We start from the raw sequence: 14,225 nt of genomic DNA on the forward strand, positions 1-14,225 counted from the left end.
TGTATTTATTTTTTCCTCTCCAAGTTTCAATTGTTGAGGCTTCACTTATGAAAGTAACACCCTGCCTGAGCTGCAGAGGGCTTAAACATAACTACGCAACGCTGCAGGCATTATATCCTCATTTGACAAATGAGAAAATTAAGACTGAGCGTATGTAAATGACCTGCCCTAGGTAGGACAGCTAGTGAGTGCACAGCTCAGTCTCCAGCCGTGGTTTACAAGTCAAAGCTCAGGGATTTCTTTCTCTATAATATGGCTCCTCATCCCCATGAGAAGCACCTGCTCATCTGGGCTGAGGTAAAATTCAGTGGATGATGCAAGATTTTTTTCTAAAATATAATAGAAGCCTCGGCCAAAATGCATGTTATTTGTTGAATACCCATGGGTAGGAAAATGTAATTTATATTCTGTGGCTTCTAATATGTTTTCTGCAGCATTCTCATCAGTGAAGACCTGCCTAGAGGTTTGAAGAATCACACATCTTTAACCTAAAATTCCAATATCTATAAATGAATCTTTGTGTATAATTGGAGGAGTTATCATCACAGCAGGGGACATAGAGTGTTTGAGAAGGAGAAGCCCCTGGGGGCAGTTTTTGAGACCGTCTGCACTCTAATTTGGAATAATTTACCCATCTTCTGTCTCCCTGTTGCTAGAGTTGCCACTGCCGCCGTTCAGTCTGTGCAGAGGTGATTGTGGCTCACGTCCTGAGCTTGAGTACAGGGGTGGGGGGGGGGGGTGAAGGGTTTTCTGTGATTTGTGCTAGGACTTTGTGGTATGGCCAGGCTCAGTGCCACCCCGGAGGCCGTGTGGTGGCCTGCACAGGCCCCGGCTGTCAAGTGGCCATGGGCTGTAGCTTGGCCCTGAAGCCTCCCGCTCGTCACCTCGGACAAGATTGTGCTTGCTCATGTACAGTGAGAGAAGAGACGCCAATGCACAGGGTTCTTCTGAGGGTCGGGAGAGGTAATGGTCCTAAAGGAGCTGGCAGCTGTGGAGAGAAGGTTCTGGATAGCAGTTGCGTGCACTGTCCTAGGTGCTGGGGCTGCAGCGAGAGATCAGGGGCGCTTCCTGCCAGCCAGGTCCCTCCAGGTTGGACAAAGAGTGTGGTGTGGCTCAGAGTGGGGAGGGCCTGATGCTGGGCAGGTGTTGAATAGCCACCCACTGCTGTTCCCTCTATGGTTTCTAGGATAGAATCTCAAGGAAAGGCGTTCACCATGGGATCTGACTGCTGAGGCCTGGAGTGGAGATGGTCTTCTTTCAGACAAAAGTAATCATGTCATCAGTGATGCAATCAGTGATTTATCTTAGACTTATTTTTTTAAAAGATAGTATTTATTTATTCATGAGAGACAGAGAGAGGCAGAGACACAGGCAGAGGGAGAAGCAGGTGCCCCACAGGGAGCCTGATGTGGGACTCGATCCCAGGACCCCGGGATCATGCCCTGAGCCGGAGGCAGACACTCAACTACTGAGCCACCCAGGCGTCCCTAGATTTACCTTTAGTAGAGTAGGACCATGCAAGTATAAATGGTTCCTTTCAGAACCCCAGGAAAATGATATTTTAAATGATGATTTTTTTTTTTTTAACCATGACAGAGAAAACAAATGGTTCCTTAGCTGCCAGGCAGAGCAACCTGTTAAAATAGGTGATCTTTTCTTTTCTTTTTTTTCTTTTCTTTCGTTTCCTCTTTCTTTCTTTCTTTTCTTTTCTTTTCTTTTCTTTTCTTTTCTTTTCTTTTCTTTTCTTTTCTTTTCTTTCTTTTCCTTTCTTTTCTTTTCTTTTCTTTTCTTTTCTTTTCTTTCTTTCTCTTTCTTTTCTTTTCTTTTTTTTATTTTTTATTTTTTATTTTTTATTTTTTTATTTTTTTTTCTTTTTTTTTTCTAAAAAGGTTTGATTTATTTATTTGAGAGAGAGAGAGAGTGCGCACACAAGCGGGGCGGCCGGCAAGCAGAGGGAGAAGTAGACTCCCTGTTGAGCAGCGAGCTTGATGTGGGACTGATCCCAGGACCCTGAGCCGAAGGCAGGTGCTGAACTGGCTGAACCACCCAGGCGCCCAACATGTGATGTTTTCTTTGTTGGTGTGAGGGCCTGGGTGCTACTGCTGGAGCCAGCATGGGCTCAGAGAGGCTATGAAGAGCCAGGTGGAGGCACAGTGTGCTCTAGAGAGTGGCTTCTATGAGCCTGCCCTCGGGAGTTCTCCTGCCTGAAGGCCCGGGAGGCCCGGTAAGGAGGGGTAGAAGGGAGGAGGCAGGAGGCCTGGGGCCCTGGAGCCAGCAGTAACAGAGCAGCACAGGGCGGAGAGTTCAGGCCTTGGAGCCTGGCAGCCTTGCGTCTGGCTCTAAGTCACCACGTTAATGAAGGCCGTTCAGCCTGCAGGGCCTGCTCCTTGTTTGTGAAGGAGGATGTCCTTGCTCTGCTGTCCACTTCCCTGCATTGACATCAGGCTTAAATGAGTATGTGGTTGTGCAAGCAATTTTACAACTAACTGACTTGCTGGGCTGTTTCTTTACTTTATGCAGTTTGAGGGTGCCAGCTGTGGACCACGTGTCACGGTGTGGCATAGCCGGCCTCTGTACAGGGTTTGGTGCTAAGTGTTTGCAGTGGTGTCTTTATGAAAGCTGAAGAATTCTAGCCAGTTCCACTGATTACTACTCTCTCTCTCTTTTTTTTTTTAAGAGTTTATTTATTTATTCATGAGTGACACACAGAGAGGCAGAGACATAGGCAGAGGGATAACCAGGCTCCCTGCCGGGTGCCCGATGCGGGACTAGATCCCAGGACCCTGGGATCATACCCTGAGCCCAAGGCAGATGCTCAACCACTGAGCTACCCAGGCACCCTGATTACTACTCTGTATCGACTCCGGAAAACCTTTTTAACACCAGTGTCTGTTCTAGATATGTCTTTGAGTTTACAGTCCTGAGCTTAATTCCCCATGGCCCTTCTTACTAGCTGTGTTATTCCCAGGCACATTTAAAAAAAAATCTAATTAATTATTTAATTAATTAATTTGAGAGAGAGAGAGAGAATGAGCAGGAGGAAGAAGCAGCAGTGGACTCCCCACTGAGCAGGGAGCCCCATGTGGGGCCTCTATCCAGGACCCTGGGGTCATGACCTGAGCCGAAGGCAGATGGTCAACTGAATGAGCCGCCAAGGTGCCCCTCCCAGGCACATTTATTTAACTTGTCTGGACCTCGAGTGTCCACCCTGTAGCAATGTGGATGATAATACTGGTCTCGTAGATGGTGATGAAGAGTAATGAGATAAACTGCTTGACGGTGCCTCATGCTGGATACATGCCTAACACATGTTAATTATTTTTGAAGTTCCTTGTGGTTTGCCTAATGGGGTGTCTTAAAGGAAGTAGAGGGCAGTGGAAGGTGGAGGTGGGCACTGCTTTAGTTTTCTGTTGCTTTTTTAAATTTTTTTTTAAATTTTTATTTATTTATGATAGTCACAGAGAGAGAGAGAGACAGAGACACAGGCAGAGGGAGAAGCAGGCTCCATGCACCAGGAGCCTGACGTGGGATTCGATCCCGGGTCTCCCGGATCACGCCCTGGGCCAAAGGCAGGTACCAAACCGCTGCGCCACCCAGGGATCCCAGTTTTCTGTTGCTTTTAACAAGTTACTGCAAGCTTACTGGCTTAAAACAACACTGGTTTATTTTCTCACTGTCTCTGTGGGTCAGGAGTCTGGCACATGTTAGCTTGGCCCGCTGCTCAGGGCCTCACAGGTGTCAGTGGGGACCGTGTCCTCATCTGGAGGCTTGACTAGGGTAGGATCTGGGTCAGGTTCCCCTAGGTTGTTCTTTGTTCACTTCCTGTGGTTGTACACCCGAGGCCCCTGCTCTCTTGCCGCCTGTCAGCCAGGACCCTCCCAGCCCACTGAGGCCCTCTCTGATCCTTGCCACTGTGGCCTCCTCCATATACCCACTCATGCTTTGAATCTCTTCACTCAGGAAGCGTGTGGTCCCTCTGAAGGGCTCACTTGGTTAGATCAGCCACTCCCAGGACTCCCACTGATGAACTCGAAGCCAAGTGACTTGGGACGTTTATGCAAAATCCCTTCACATAATCTAATCTCCATATTCACACTCAGGGGGAGAGGGTTACACTGGGCGTGTACACCGGGGCTGGGGGTCTTGAAGGTCATCTCAGAATTCTACCTCCCATAGGTGTTGGACTGCAGCTGACCTGGGAGTGACCCGGGAGAGGAAGCCACCATCTTCTCTCGTGTTCTTGGGGAGGGGACAGGGGAGTCACTCTGTATGCCACTTAAAGTTGACTGCAGACCATCTTCCTAAGTAGCAGCCTCTGGATCAGTGAAGGCTGTGTGACTCACGGGTCCACACCAGGAGCGGTGCTGTCGAGGTTGATTTCAGTTTTGCAAGGTTGCATTTGGCACACTAGCACACTGGCATGAATTCAGCCGGCTAAAGATGGCAAGAGCATCCAAGGGGCAGTGATGACTTGCTTTGTTTTAGAGGAGGCTACAGTTACACCAGCTTTGAATTTTCATCTAAAGATGACCATAATGCCCACTGTTTCATTGGAAAAATAAATTGCCAGAGGAGTAATCTGAAACTGTGTGAAATATGCAGAAACACCAACTAACACAGAGATTCTTTTCTAGATTTCCAGTGGGTTCAAGGAGACGTGTGTGAAGTGCAGCTGATGGTATACAACCCTATGCCATTTGAACTCCGAGTTGAAAACATGGTATGTATCACCCCGAAACTAAGCTTTTTACTTAACATTTGAGGTGCATGTCCTGTGATTTCTGTCTGTTTTTATATTTGTTTTGCCAAAGAGTATAAGGGTTTTGTGAAGGAAGACCACGTCCTGTCACTCCTGTGTCTTTACTGCTTGGTGCTCAGTGTTCGAACCAGGGAACAGACGCTTCTGATCTGAACACACAGCAAGTTTACCTGGTGGGATGTGAGATTTGAAATAATCACGTTGAAATTTACATGAGATTAGTACAGGTTACAGGTATATGTTATGTCGGCTGCTCAGTAGCAGCCTTACTTTATTGCTACATGATGATACGATGATCAAGGCCTGAGGGAAGTGCAAGCTCTGTAGAGTAGGGGAGTAAATTATTGCACCAGCAGTGTGAGGTTCCTCTTGGGCTTGAAGTCTAGTGTTCTGTTTCTGTCTTCTGTGTAGGGCATTAAAGGCTCGCTCTTTGGTGGGGCCCACTGGGGCTGCTCACCTAATTCCATAGTCCGTGGCAGGAGATGTGTACTGGCTCTCCACACGAATTCTAACGTTTCAGGACCTGAGCCACTCAACCTGCCTTCAGGGTCCCGTTTCTCAAGTCTTCTCTGTCCTTATTATTATGTAGCGTTTCTGGGTGCTGTGGGTTACTACCTAGTACTGTGTGTTATTACGTGGCGCTGCTGAGTGCTATGTTGTTACCTAATACCACGTATTAGTATGTAGTATTGATTTGTGACTTTTTCAGAAACTTGCAAAGGACGATTTTGAGATAGTTCATGTTTCCTTTAGAGTTTTGTGACTCATGTTCAAGGTAAGGGGTGGGCTTTTTGTGAAGGTATCTTGCTGAGTGCTCATGCCCTCTGTCAGGCCATGAGTAAAGCACTTGGAGGACCTGGTCCCTGCTCTGGTCAGTGCTGTGGGTACATTGGGTGCTCCAGGGCCCACATAGAGAGTTGCAAAGGCTTCCCCAGGAGAGACAGGGCTCAACTGAGAATACAAGGATGAGTAGGAGTTCACCAGATAGACTGGTGGTTCTTAAAGGTGATGATTAATTAGGCTCTCAGCATGAAGCATGGGTTCCCAAAATTCAGTAGAGCTCTGAGAAGCTCAGCTGAATGTCAAGGCTATAGCCCTGAGGTCACTTAGAGAGCAAGCCAGTGGGGAGGAGTGTTGTCCTCCTCCTGTCCTGCAAGAAACTGCCAGCTTTAGGGCTCGGCTCTCGGGTCAGGCCTTCTAATGACTTTCTGTCTCTTGGCCTGAACAGGGAATAATTGTTTAAAGGATTTTCCCCAAAATGCCTTGAGTATCAGATACTTGCTGCTCTTTCTAACACCTCTTTTTGTCTTAAAAAGTAGCTTTTAGGAGTGCCTGGGTGGCTCAGTTGGTTAAGACTCAACTCTTGATTTCGGCTCATGTCATGATCTCAGAGTCGTGAGATAGAGAGCCCTGTGTTGGGCTCCAACGTGCAGCCTGCTTAGGACTCTCCCTCTCCCTCTGCCTCCCCCTACTCTCCAGTGCGTGTTGCTCACTCTCTCTCTTTCAAAAAATTGCTTTCATTTTTATCTGGTTTATAAGTAGCCTGTGCTTTTAAATAAAAAGTTAGGAAGAGGGCAGCCCCGGTGGCTCAGCGGTTTAGCGCCGCCTTCAGCCCAGGGCATGATCCTGGAGACCTGGGATCAAGTCCCACGTCAGGCTTCCTGCAGGGAGCCTGCTTCTCACTCTGCCTGCTTCTCACTCTGCCTGTGTCTCTGCCTCTCTCTGTCTCTGTGTCCCAAATAAATAAATAAAATCTTTAAAAAAAAAAAAAAGTTAGGAAGAATAAAGAATAAAAAAAAATTGCCACTAGAAGGTAGCCCACAAATCATGGTCAGAATTTGAAAAATGAAATTATGAAATATTTCAAGCATGGGAAATGTTAACAGGGAATAATAAACACTCTGAGAATCCACCATCCACATTTAGCAACTGTTGACGGCTGGTCACATTTGCTTCGGCTATTTTAAGAAGAGATAACATGCCAGTACGTTTTGCCTGGAGACAGTCGCCATCTCCTTGCTTCTGTGCTTGCACTCTTGCCCACCGCCCCATCCTCCATGTAGATCATTTCATGCTTTTGCTCGAAATGTGGGCTCAGTATGCTCACTATTGCTAGAGCGCCTGCTTCTGGGTGCTTTCTGTAGACCGAGTGAGGAAAAGCGTGCATGTGTGTACACGTAGACACGTACTTACATATATATCCACACACGCACACAACACCTGTGCCCGTACCACACATGTGCTGCCACCAACTCTAGCCCACTTCTGCAGGGTCCTCTGTTGCCTTCGCCTCGTTCACACCTGTGTCCTTTCCGCCAGTGTGAGAACTGAGGTCCCAGCACGTGACGCTGGCTTGCTTACTCAGTCGAGGGCCTCTCCTTAGTGCGTGTCCCTGCTCTGACATGGTGGCAGGCTGCTGGGGGCGGGGGAGGAGGCGCTCTTACATCATCAGCTTTGTTCCCAGGCAGTAGACGTTTTTGATCTCTTAGTGAATGGTGTTTTTGTATTTTATATTCTAATATTTTTTATTGTCAGATGATAGAAATACCTTTGCTTTCTTAATGCTGACTTTTTTTAAAAAATAAATTTATTTTTTATTGGTGTTCAATTTACCAACATACAGAATAACACCCAGTGCTCATCCCGTCAAGTGCCCCCCTCAGTGCCCGTCACCCAGTCCCCCCCACCCTCCGCCCTCCTCCCCTTCCACCACCCCTAGTTCGTTTCCCAGAGTTAGGAGTCTTTATGTTCTGTCTCCTTTCCTGATATTTCCCACACATTTCTTCTCCCTTCCCTTATATTCCCTTTCACTAGTATTTATATTCCCCAAATGAATGAGAACATACACTGTTTGTCCTTCTCCGATTGACTTACTTCACTCAGCATAATACCCTAAGTTCCATCCACGTTGAAGCAAATGGTGGGTATTTGTCGTTTCTAATGGCTGAGGAATATTCCAGTGTGTACATAGACCACATCTTCTTTATCCATCATCTTTCGATGGACACCGAGGCTCCTTCCACAGTTTGGCTATTGTGGACATTGCTGCTAGAAACATTGGGGTGCAGGTGTCCCGACGTTTCATTGCATCTGTATCTTTGGGGTAAATCCCCAACAGTGCAATGGCTGGGTCGTAGGGCAGGTTTATTTTTAACTCTTTGAGGAACCTCCACACAGTTTTCCAGAGTGGCTGCACCAGGTCACATTCCCACCAACAGTGCAGGAGGGTTCCCTTTACTCCGCATCCTCTCCAACATTTGTGTGTTTCCTGCCTCTTGCTTGCTCTAGGGGCTCCTCACCAGTGGAGTGGAGTTCGAGTCTCTCCCTGGTGTGAGGTGGTATCTCATTGTGGTTTGGATTTGTATTTCCCTGATGGCAAGTGATGTAGAGCATTTTCTCATGTTAATGCTGACTTTTTACTTTGCTAAATGCTCTTGCCAGTTCAAGTTCCATTATAGATTCCAATAGGGCTTTTTATATTTACAGTTTTGTTTTTTGTGAGTAACTGTCTACATGCCTTTCATTCCTTTTCTCTTGCCTATTGTACCGGGTAGGACTTCTGTTACTGTGTGAAGTGCTGAGCACTTACACCCCTGCAGTGTTTACAGTCATGCGGCAGTTCCTAGAAGCCAGGGAACGTGTCTTGCTCCCTGTCAAGCATAGCCTGACACGTTGTGAAATGAATTAATAATTCATAGATGCATTGAGGGATGATAATTGATGATACATTTCCATACTTCATTTTTTAAGATTATTATTTACCTATTTTATTTTTTCTTTACATTTACATTCCAATTTGGTAAGGCAGCAAAAAGCAAATGTGTAAAATACAGCAGGCAGGACTAACAGCAAGATGGAGTCATTGTTCAGACACCCCCAGGGCTCTCTGTTTGAAGGTTGGTTGTGGTAGGCACGCCTCTGGTGTCTCCACAGCTCTCTGTGGCCCCTCAGAAAGGCCGCGCATCACCGTCCTCAGTCCTGGGGCTTGCCTGTGAGCAGGTGCACTCTGCCCCAGGGACCAGCAAAGCAAGGTGGGGGTTGCGGAGGGTGGGCCGTGCTTGCTCACACTGCTCTTGCTTGCTCTAGGGGCTCCTCACCAGTGGAGTGGAGTTCGAGTCTCTCCCTGCGGCACTCTCTCTTCCTGCTGAATCTGGTCTTTACCCAGTGACGCTCGTTGGGGTCCCACAGACGACTGGAACCATTACTGTGAATGGTAAGGAGACGCGGTTTCTGATTTCCATTCGTGCAGGACTGCTGACCCTCTGTCCTGCCCCCTGAGGCCTGTCACCAGTCACCCGGTGTTGGTCTTAAATGATTCAAGGATGATGGCGAGATTGCATTTCTTGGAGCCATGGCATGGAAGGGAATGGCTTTGAGTGCACGGGACTCACAGCCTTCCCTTTAGTGGAGGGGTTCTGCTCTGTGCCAGGCCTCCTCTCCCCCATTGTCACCGTCCCCGTCCTGCTGACCTCTTCTAGGGGCACTGCAGATGTACCAGCAGGCTCCCTGCTGTAGTCGACCCTCTGACTCCCTGGCTTCCTCTCTCCCCCTGGTCACACCTCTTCAGAGGTCCATGTGTATGTGCAGAATCCACTGGCCCCCTCTCTGTTGGGTGTCTGACCCTCTGTGTCCTTGGTTTGTCCTTATCGCTCCACTAAAACTGCTGTCTCCAAGTCCCTAGCTAACCCAGTTTGTTTGCCTTTGCTGCTCAGCCGCCTTGGGCACTGCCGCCCACCTGCCCTTGTGGGTGCTGCCCTCTGGTTTCTGTGAGACACCCCCCTACTCCCCTGTGTGTGCAGCAATCTGCAGATGCTGCCTCTATATGCACCTCCCCTGGATGGTATTCCTCAGGCCAGGCTCAGTCCTTCCCCCTTCTTCCTCCCCATTCCCTCTTCTCTCCCTCCCCTCCCCCGCAGTGGGCTATCTCTAGGCAGTCTCAGCCTCTCAGTGACTTTTCTGGCTTCAAGGCTCATCTATGCTGCTGATTCCTAGGGCCACACTCCACCCAGACCCCTTCCTATGCTGCTGATTCCCAGGGCCACACTCCACCCAGACCCCTTCCTGAACCTGCAGAATCAGTGGCTAACCAGCCATCCCCTTGGCTGCCTCGTGGGCACTTCACTGCACCAAGAGGGCTCCCCACCAGCTGCCCCTGTCCCGTGGGCCCAATCTCCATGAGGGCGTCACCATCCTGCCCAAAGCAGGGCTTCATAGGGCATGCTCACCCCCGGCTGTCTCTCATCAGCCCTGTGCCTGCTCCTCCCATCTGCCTCCGAGGGCACTCAGAGCCTGCAGAATGAGACCCTCTAAGGGTTTGTCACAAAAGCAACAGGGCTCCTCTTTCTGCATCGTCTTGGTGGCTGGTGAGTCCATTCTCCATACTGCTGACAGTGGCCTTTTTGTAGCACACATCTGGCCATGTTATCTCTTAACTGGAGGTCTTGGTACCTGTCCACGCATGGCCCATCAAGCCTAGATCCCTTAAAGACAGCTTTGGAGCTCTCCCGGTGTGATCTGGCCCTGCGACGTCTAGTGTCCCTCCCCTCCTCTTGAGTCACACGTCCCTCTCATAGGCTCCTTGCAGTTCTGGAAACCTGCCCAGCTTTCTGAGCTTTGCCTTTGCTTTTCCTTCTATTGGTGTGCTTCCAGACTTGGCTGGTTCCTGTGCTTCTCTTAGCTCAGACTTCCTTTCCTCTTGGAGACTGTCCTCAGCTTCTCTGGGTTGGGTCAGGTGTCCTGCTTGGCGCTCCTGTGATGATCTGTGCATGTGTCCCTCCAGGCCACTGGTTGTGGTTGCTCACCGGCCTTGTCTGCCTTGTCACTCCCCGGTGTGTGGTAGGTCTTCAGTAGATACTTGGTGGCTGAAGGAAGAGACAATTCTGGGAAAAGGGTGAAGTCTGGTGGGTGAGGTGGGCGTCATGGTGGTTAGGACACATTGCAGCAGGCACTGAGAGGTACCAAGCACATGACTGGTGGGAACACGGGGAGAGGTGACCCAGAAGGGGATAGTGGGCGAGAAGGACTTTCTCCTACTAAGTGACCCTGACTTTTGAAGGCCACCTAGGAATTATCCAAATGAATGGAGTGGGGAGCAGGGGGGTTCCAGGCACACAGAACAAGTGGTCCAGAGCTCTGTGGAGTGTTGGGGAACTGGGGGCGGCTCTGAGGAATTGATCCAAGGCAGAGGGATGGTAGTGGCAAGGCTGGCAATGTGGACAGAGGGCAGATGCAGAGGGCTAGGGGGTGCTGACTTTTTCTCCCAGGGGCTGCATTTCATTAGAGGAGAGATACAGTCAGAGGGTAGTGCAGGGGGACTCCCAGGAACTGTGAGGAGTACAGGCTGCAGATGGGCAAGACCACGGGCAAGGAGGCCAATTAGAAAGCTGTTCGCATAATCCAGGGATGAGATGACCAAGGTAGAGCCGCAGCTCCTGCAGAGTGGAGTAAAGGAGATAGGTGAGGAAGGAAATAATTAGTACTGACAGGCTGACCTAACCAATAACCCACACCTGGATGAAGAGTGGGAGCCTTAGTAACAGAGCTCTGAGATGGTACAGACCAGTCCTGCTCATTTTTGGCACACCTTCTCTACGAAGTGGAAAGGGCTGACTGTGTGTTACCAGAAATATCGTGGACATAACCGAGGGTTTGTCATCAGGTTTTGAATTTCTTTACATTCCTTCTCAGCGATAGGTAAGAAAAGGAAGATGACCGATTTTAATTAGGAAATGGAAAACAAAGATTGCTTAGGCGAAACCACATTATGTCAGGTTTTCTGGAAAGAAAAATAGGAGGGGGCATATTGCCAGATGTGGGCTTCAGTGGAGGAACATGTTTGCAAGTTAAATTAAGTCTTTTAAGAAACATATTTCAAAAGGAAGGAAGCGTGGGTGCTGTGAATTGGTGATTTTAGGTTGGGAGAGCAGTTTACCACTGGCAGAAGGTGAAGGAGCCACTGATGGGCCATCAGGACCTGTGTTGCCTCCCAGCTAACCACTTTCTTCTCTGATTCCTATAACCATTTCATGTGTGTGCACATTAGCCCTCACCCTGAGCATGTAGCCATGGGTGTTGTTTCGTTTTGTTATACAGTGAGTATTGTTTATAATAATTATCTCTTGAAATTTCAAAAGCCATTTTAAAGCTTTGCTTAAATAATTTCAAGTGCTCATAGAACCAATGAAGGACTTTTGATTTTTTTGTTGGCATAGAAAATTCGCTAATCTTAGATCACAGTGCATGTAGACGTTCAGCGGATTTGCTGGATCACCAAGCGATTATAATAACAATAATTGGCTCTTGAACTTTCATCTCTCCCCAGAAGATTTTGAATGATTTTTCAGGTACTTACTCTGTCTCATTATGTCCTGCAAAGGAACACTAGCTATCACTCTCCTAGAGACGGGCAGATTTGAAAAGCAAATTGTCAAAGCGCTGGGACCCTACTGTTAAGTTGTGTAGAGATTTATAGTTGATGAAGACTCACCTTTCACTCCTCCCCAGACGGCCCCATGAGGTAGAAATGTGGGGACTGTCACCCTCTGTCTGTATGCACACCCAGGCTTGGGGCTGAGCCATGGGTGGGACCCATGGGTGACAGCTGATGGCAGGTCTGGGGCAGGGGTGCCATGCTGTTCCCTGCTGGCGGCTGCCTCCAGATGGCGGGGGCGGGTGGGGGGGTGCTGAGGGTTGGAGGCCTTTCCAGAGGCTGTGAAACTCTTCATTTTGCGTCCTAGGTTACCATACCACAGTCTTTGGAGTCTTCAGTGACTGCTTGCTGGATAATCTCCCAGGGGTGAAGACAAGTGGCTCCACCGTGGAAGTCATCCCTGCCTTGCCCAGACTGCAGATCAGCACTTCCCTGCCCAGGTAGGGTGCAGGCGGCTGTCTTCCCACCAGAAGGGCACCTCAGAGCAGTTTTTAGCATACATTTATAATGGCACCACGTTAAGCCGTGATTCTTAGGACCCAAATCTGGGCGAAGCGTTTCTTCAGGATAACCAATAGGCAACGGGCTTTGCTGAAAGTGGAGTGGAACAGAGTTGAAGTGTTTCTCACCATGAACAGAACAAAATGTGAGATTAGCCTTTGGAATCCTATTTTTTGTGAAAAACAGTTAACTCTTAGCTTTTGAAAAGTAGGTTTTTAAAAAAATAGCATTATAGGAAAGCATGAAGAAGAAAGGGAAATACATCTGAGGACTCCCAGAAATGATTGCTATTAATGCTTTGTGTTTTTTCTTTCCAGTGTTAATCCGCCTTCTTTTCTTAAATATGTATTTGCATATTGAGATTATATATATATATGATATATATGATATATATATCATATATATATATATAGTGTCAGGTTACTTTTTGCATAGTCATATAACATAAGCTAAGAAATTTCTACTTTAATTGCTTCGAAAAGTATATTGTAAAGATACTCAGTTTGGATGATAGAAATGTTTTAAGACAGGGAAGGTAGCAGTGATAGTTGCATTACTTCATAGATTTACCAAAAAATATTGAATCATATACTTAAAACAAGTGAATTTCATGGTATGTAAACAGCACCTCAATTTAAAAAATGAATTTTGGTGGCTTTAGTAATGGAGTACATGATTTCAGATGACTTTTCCTTAAGTGAGTGTTGCTTCTAATTAATATAAATATCACTGCGACTGAGTTATTAAATTGACTCCCACACATTTATTGATACATGATTTAGGCTTTGTCTGTAGGACTAGTGATTAACCAGAAATGCCCTCGACAGCAGGTCTTGCCTCTTGTAGGAGTTTATGTCCAGAGGGGAGATAGACTCACTATAGTGAAGCTTGCTAAGTGTTGCTCAAAACAGGACGTGGAAGGGGGGAGGCCACTTTCCCATTCATGTTCAGGAAGGTTTCACAGATGTGTTGTTTAAATTGGTCCTTACAAGATTCACAAAAATCGGTCAGATGATGAAGCAAGGAAAAATATGCCCAGACAAGGGGACGTGTCTGACTGTCATCTCACTCAGGACTCAGCCCCTTTCTGGCTCCAACTCTGTCACGTGGGATGCTGTACGTGGTGGGGATGGTTGGCACCTATGTCGGCCAGGTCTCGTGGCTGCACTGCAGCTCTGCCTTCTTTTCCTACGGTCCCGGGGGGCTGATACCCTCTTTGAGACACAATGTAATTAGTCTTGTTGTGTTTTTGTTTTTCTGCATAACTCCTCTGCAATTTCAGGTTGATTACAAACAGCTTTTGCTTAGGAAGGATTCCATCTTAAAATATTAGTCGTTTATAGTGAGGATAGGAGTCACTCTTCCTTCCTTGACAGAGAAAGTTTATTTCTTGATGCATGAACAAATTTAAAGGTATAAAATGTAAAGGAATGCATTCACCTTGATTCATTATGCTGTTATTTTCTGAAAATGTGGTTTGGATATAAAAGCTCAGAGCTGGGAATGGGAGGCCCCCAAGGAGGCGCATGGCTGGCT

The 14,225-nt window shown here is 47.6% G+C and overlaps 1 protein-coding gene across 5 annotated transcripts in view; it reads left to right on the top strand.

Moving 5' to 3' along the window:
* Nucleotides 1–14,225, top strand: part of TRAPPC9 (trafficking protein particle complex subunit 9) — a 541,977-nt gene that overhangs the window by 114,016 nt on the left and 413,736 nt on the right. For all 5 annotated transcript variants that reach the window (XM_041769344.1, XM_041769347.1, XM_041769345.1 and 2 more), the window contains 3 exons: nt 4,635–4,720; nt 8,846–8,972; nt 12,496–12,628. In XM_041769344.1, the coding sequence (XP_041625278.1) occupies nt 4,635–4,720; nt 8,846–8,972; nt 12,496–12,628 (346 nt within the window). The remainder of the gene's footprint in view (nt 1–4,634; nt 4,721–8,845; nt 8,973–12,495; nt 12,629–14,225) is intronic.

This window comes from Vulpes lagopus, chromosome 9 (assembly GCF_018345385.1).
Source record: "Vulpes lagopus strain Blue_001 chromosome 9, ASM1834538v1, whole genome shotgun sequence".
Lineage (NCBI taxonomy): Eukaryota > Metazoa > Chordata > Mammalia > Carnivora > Canidae > Vulpes > Vulpes lagopus.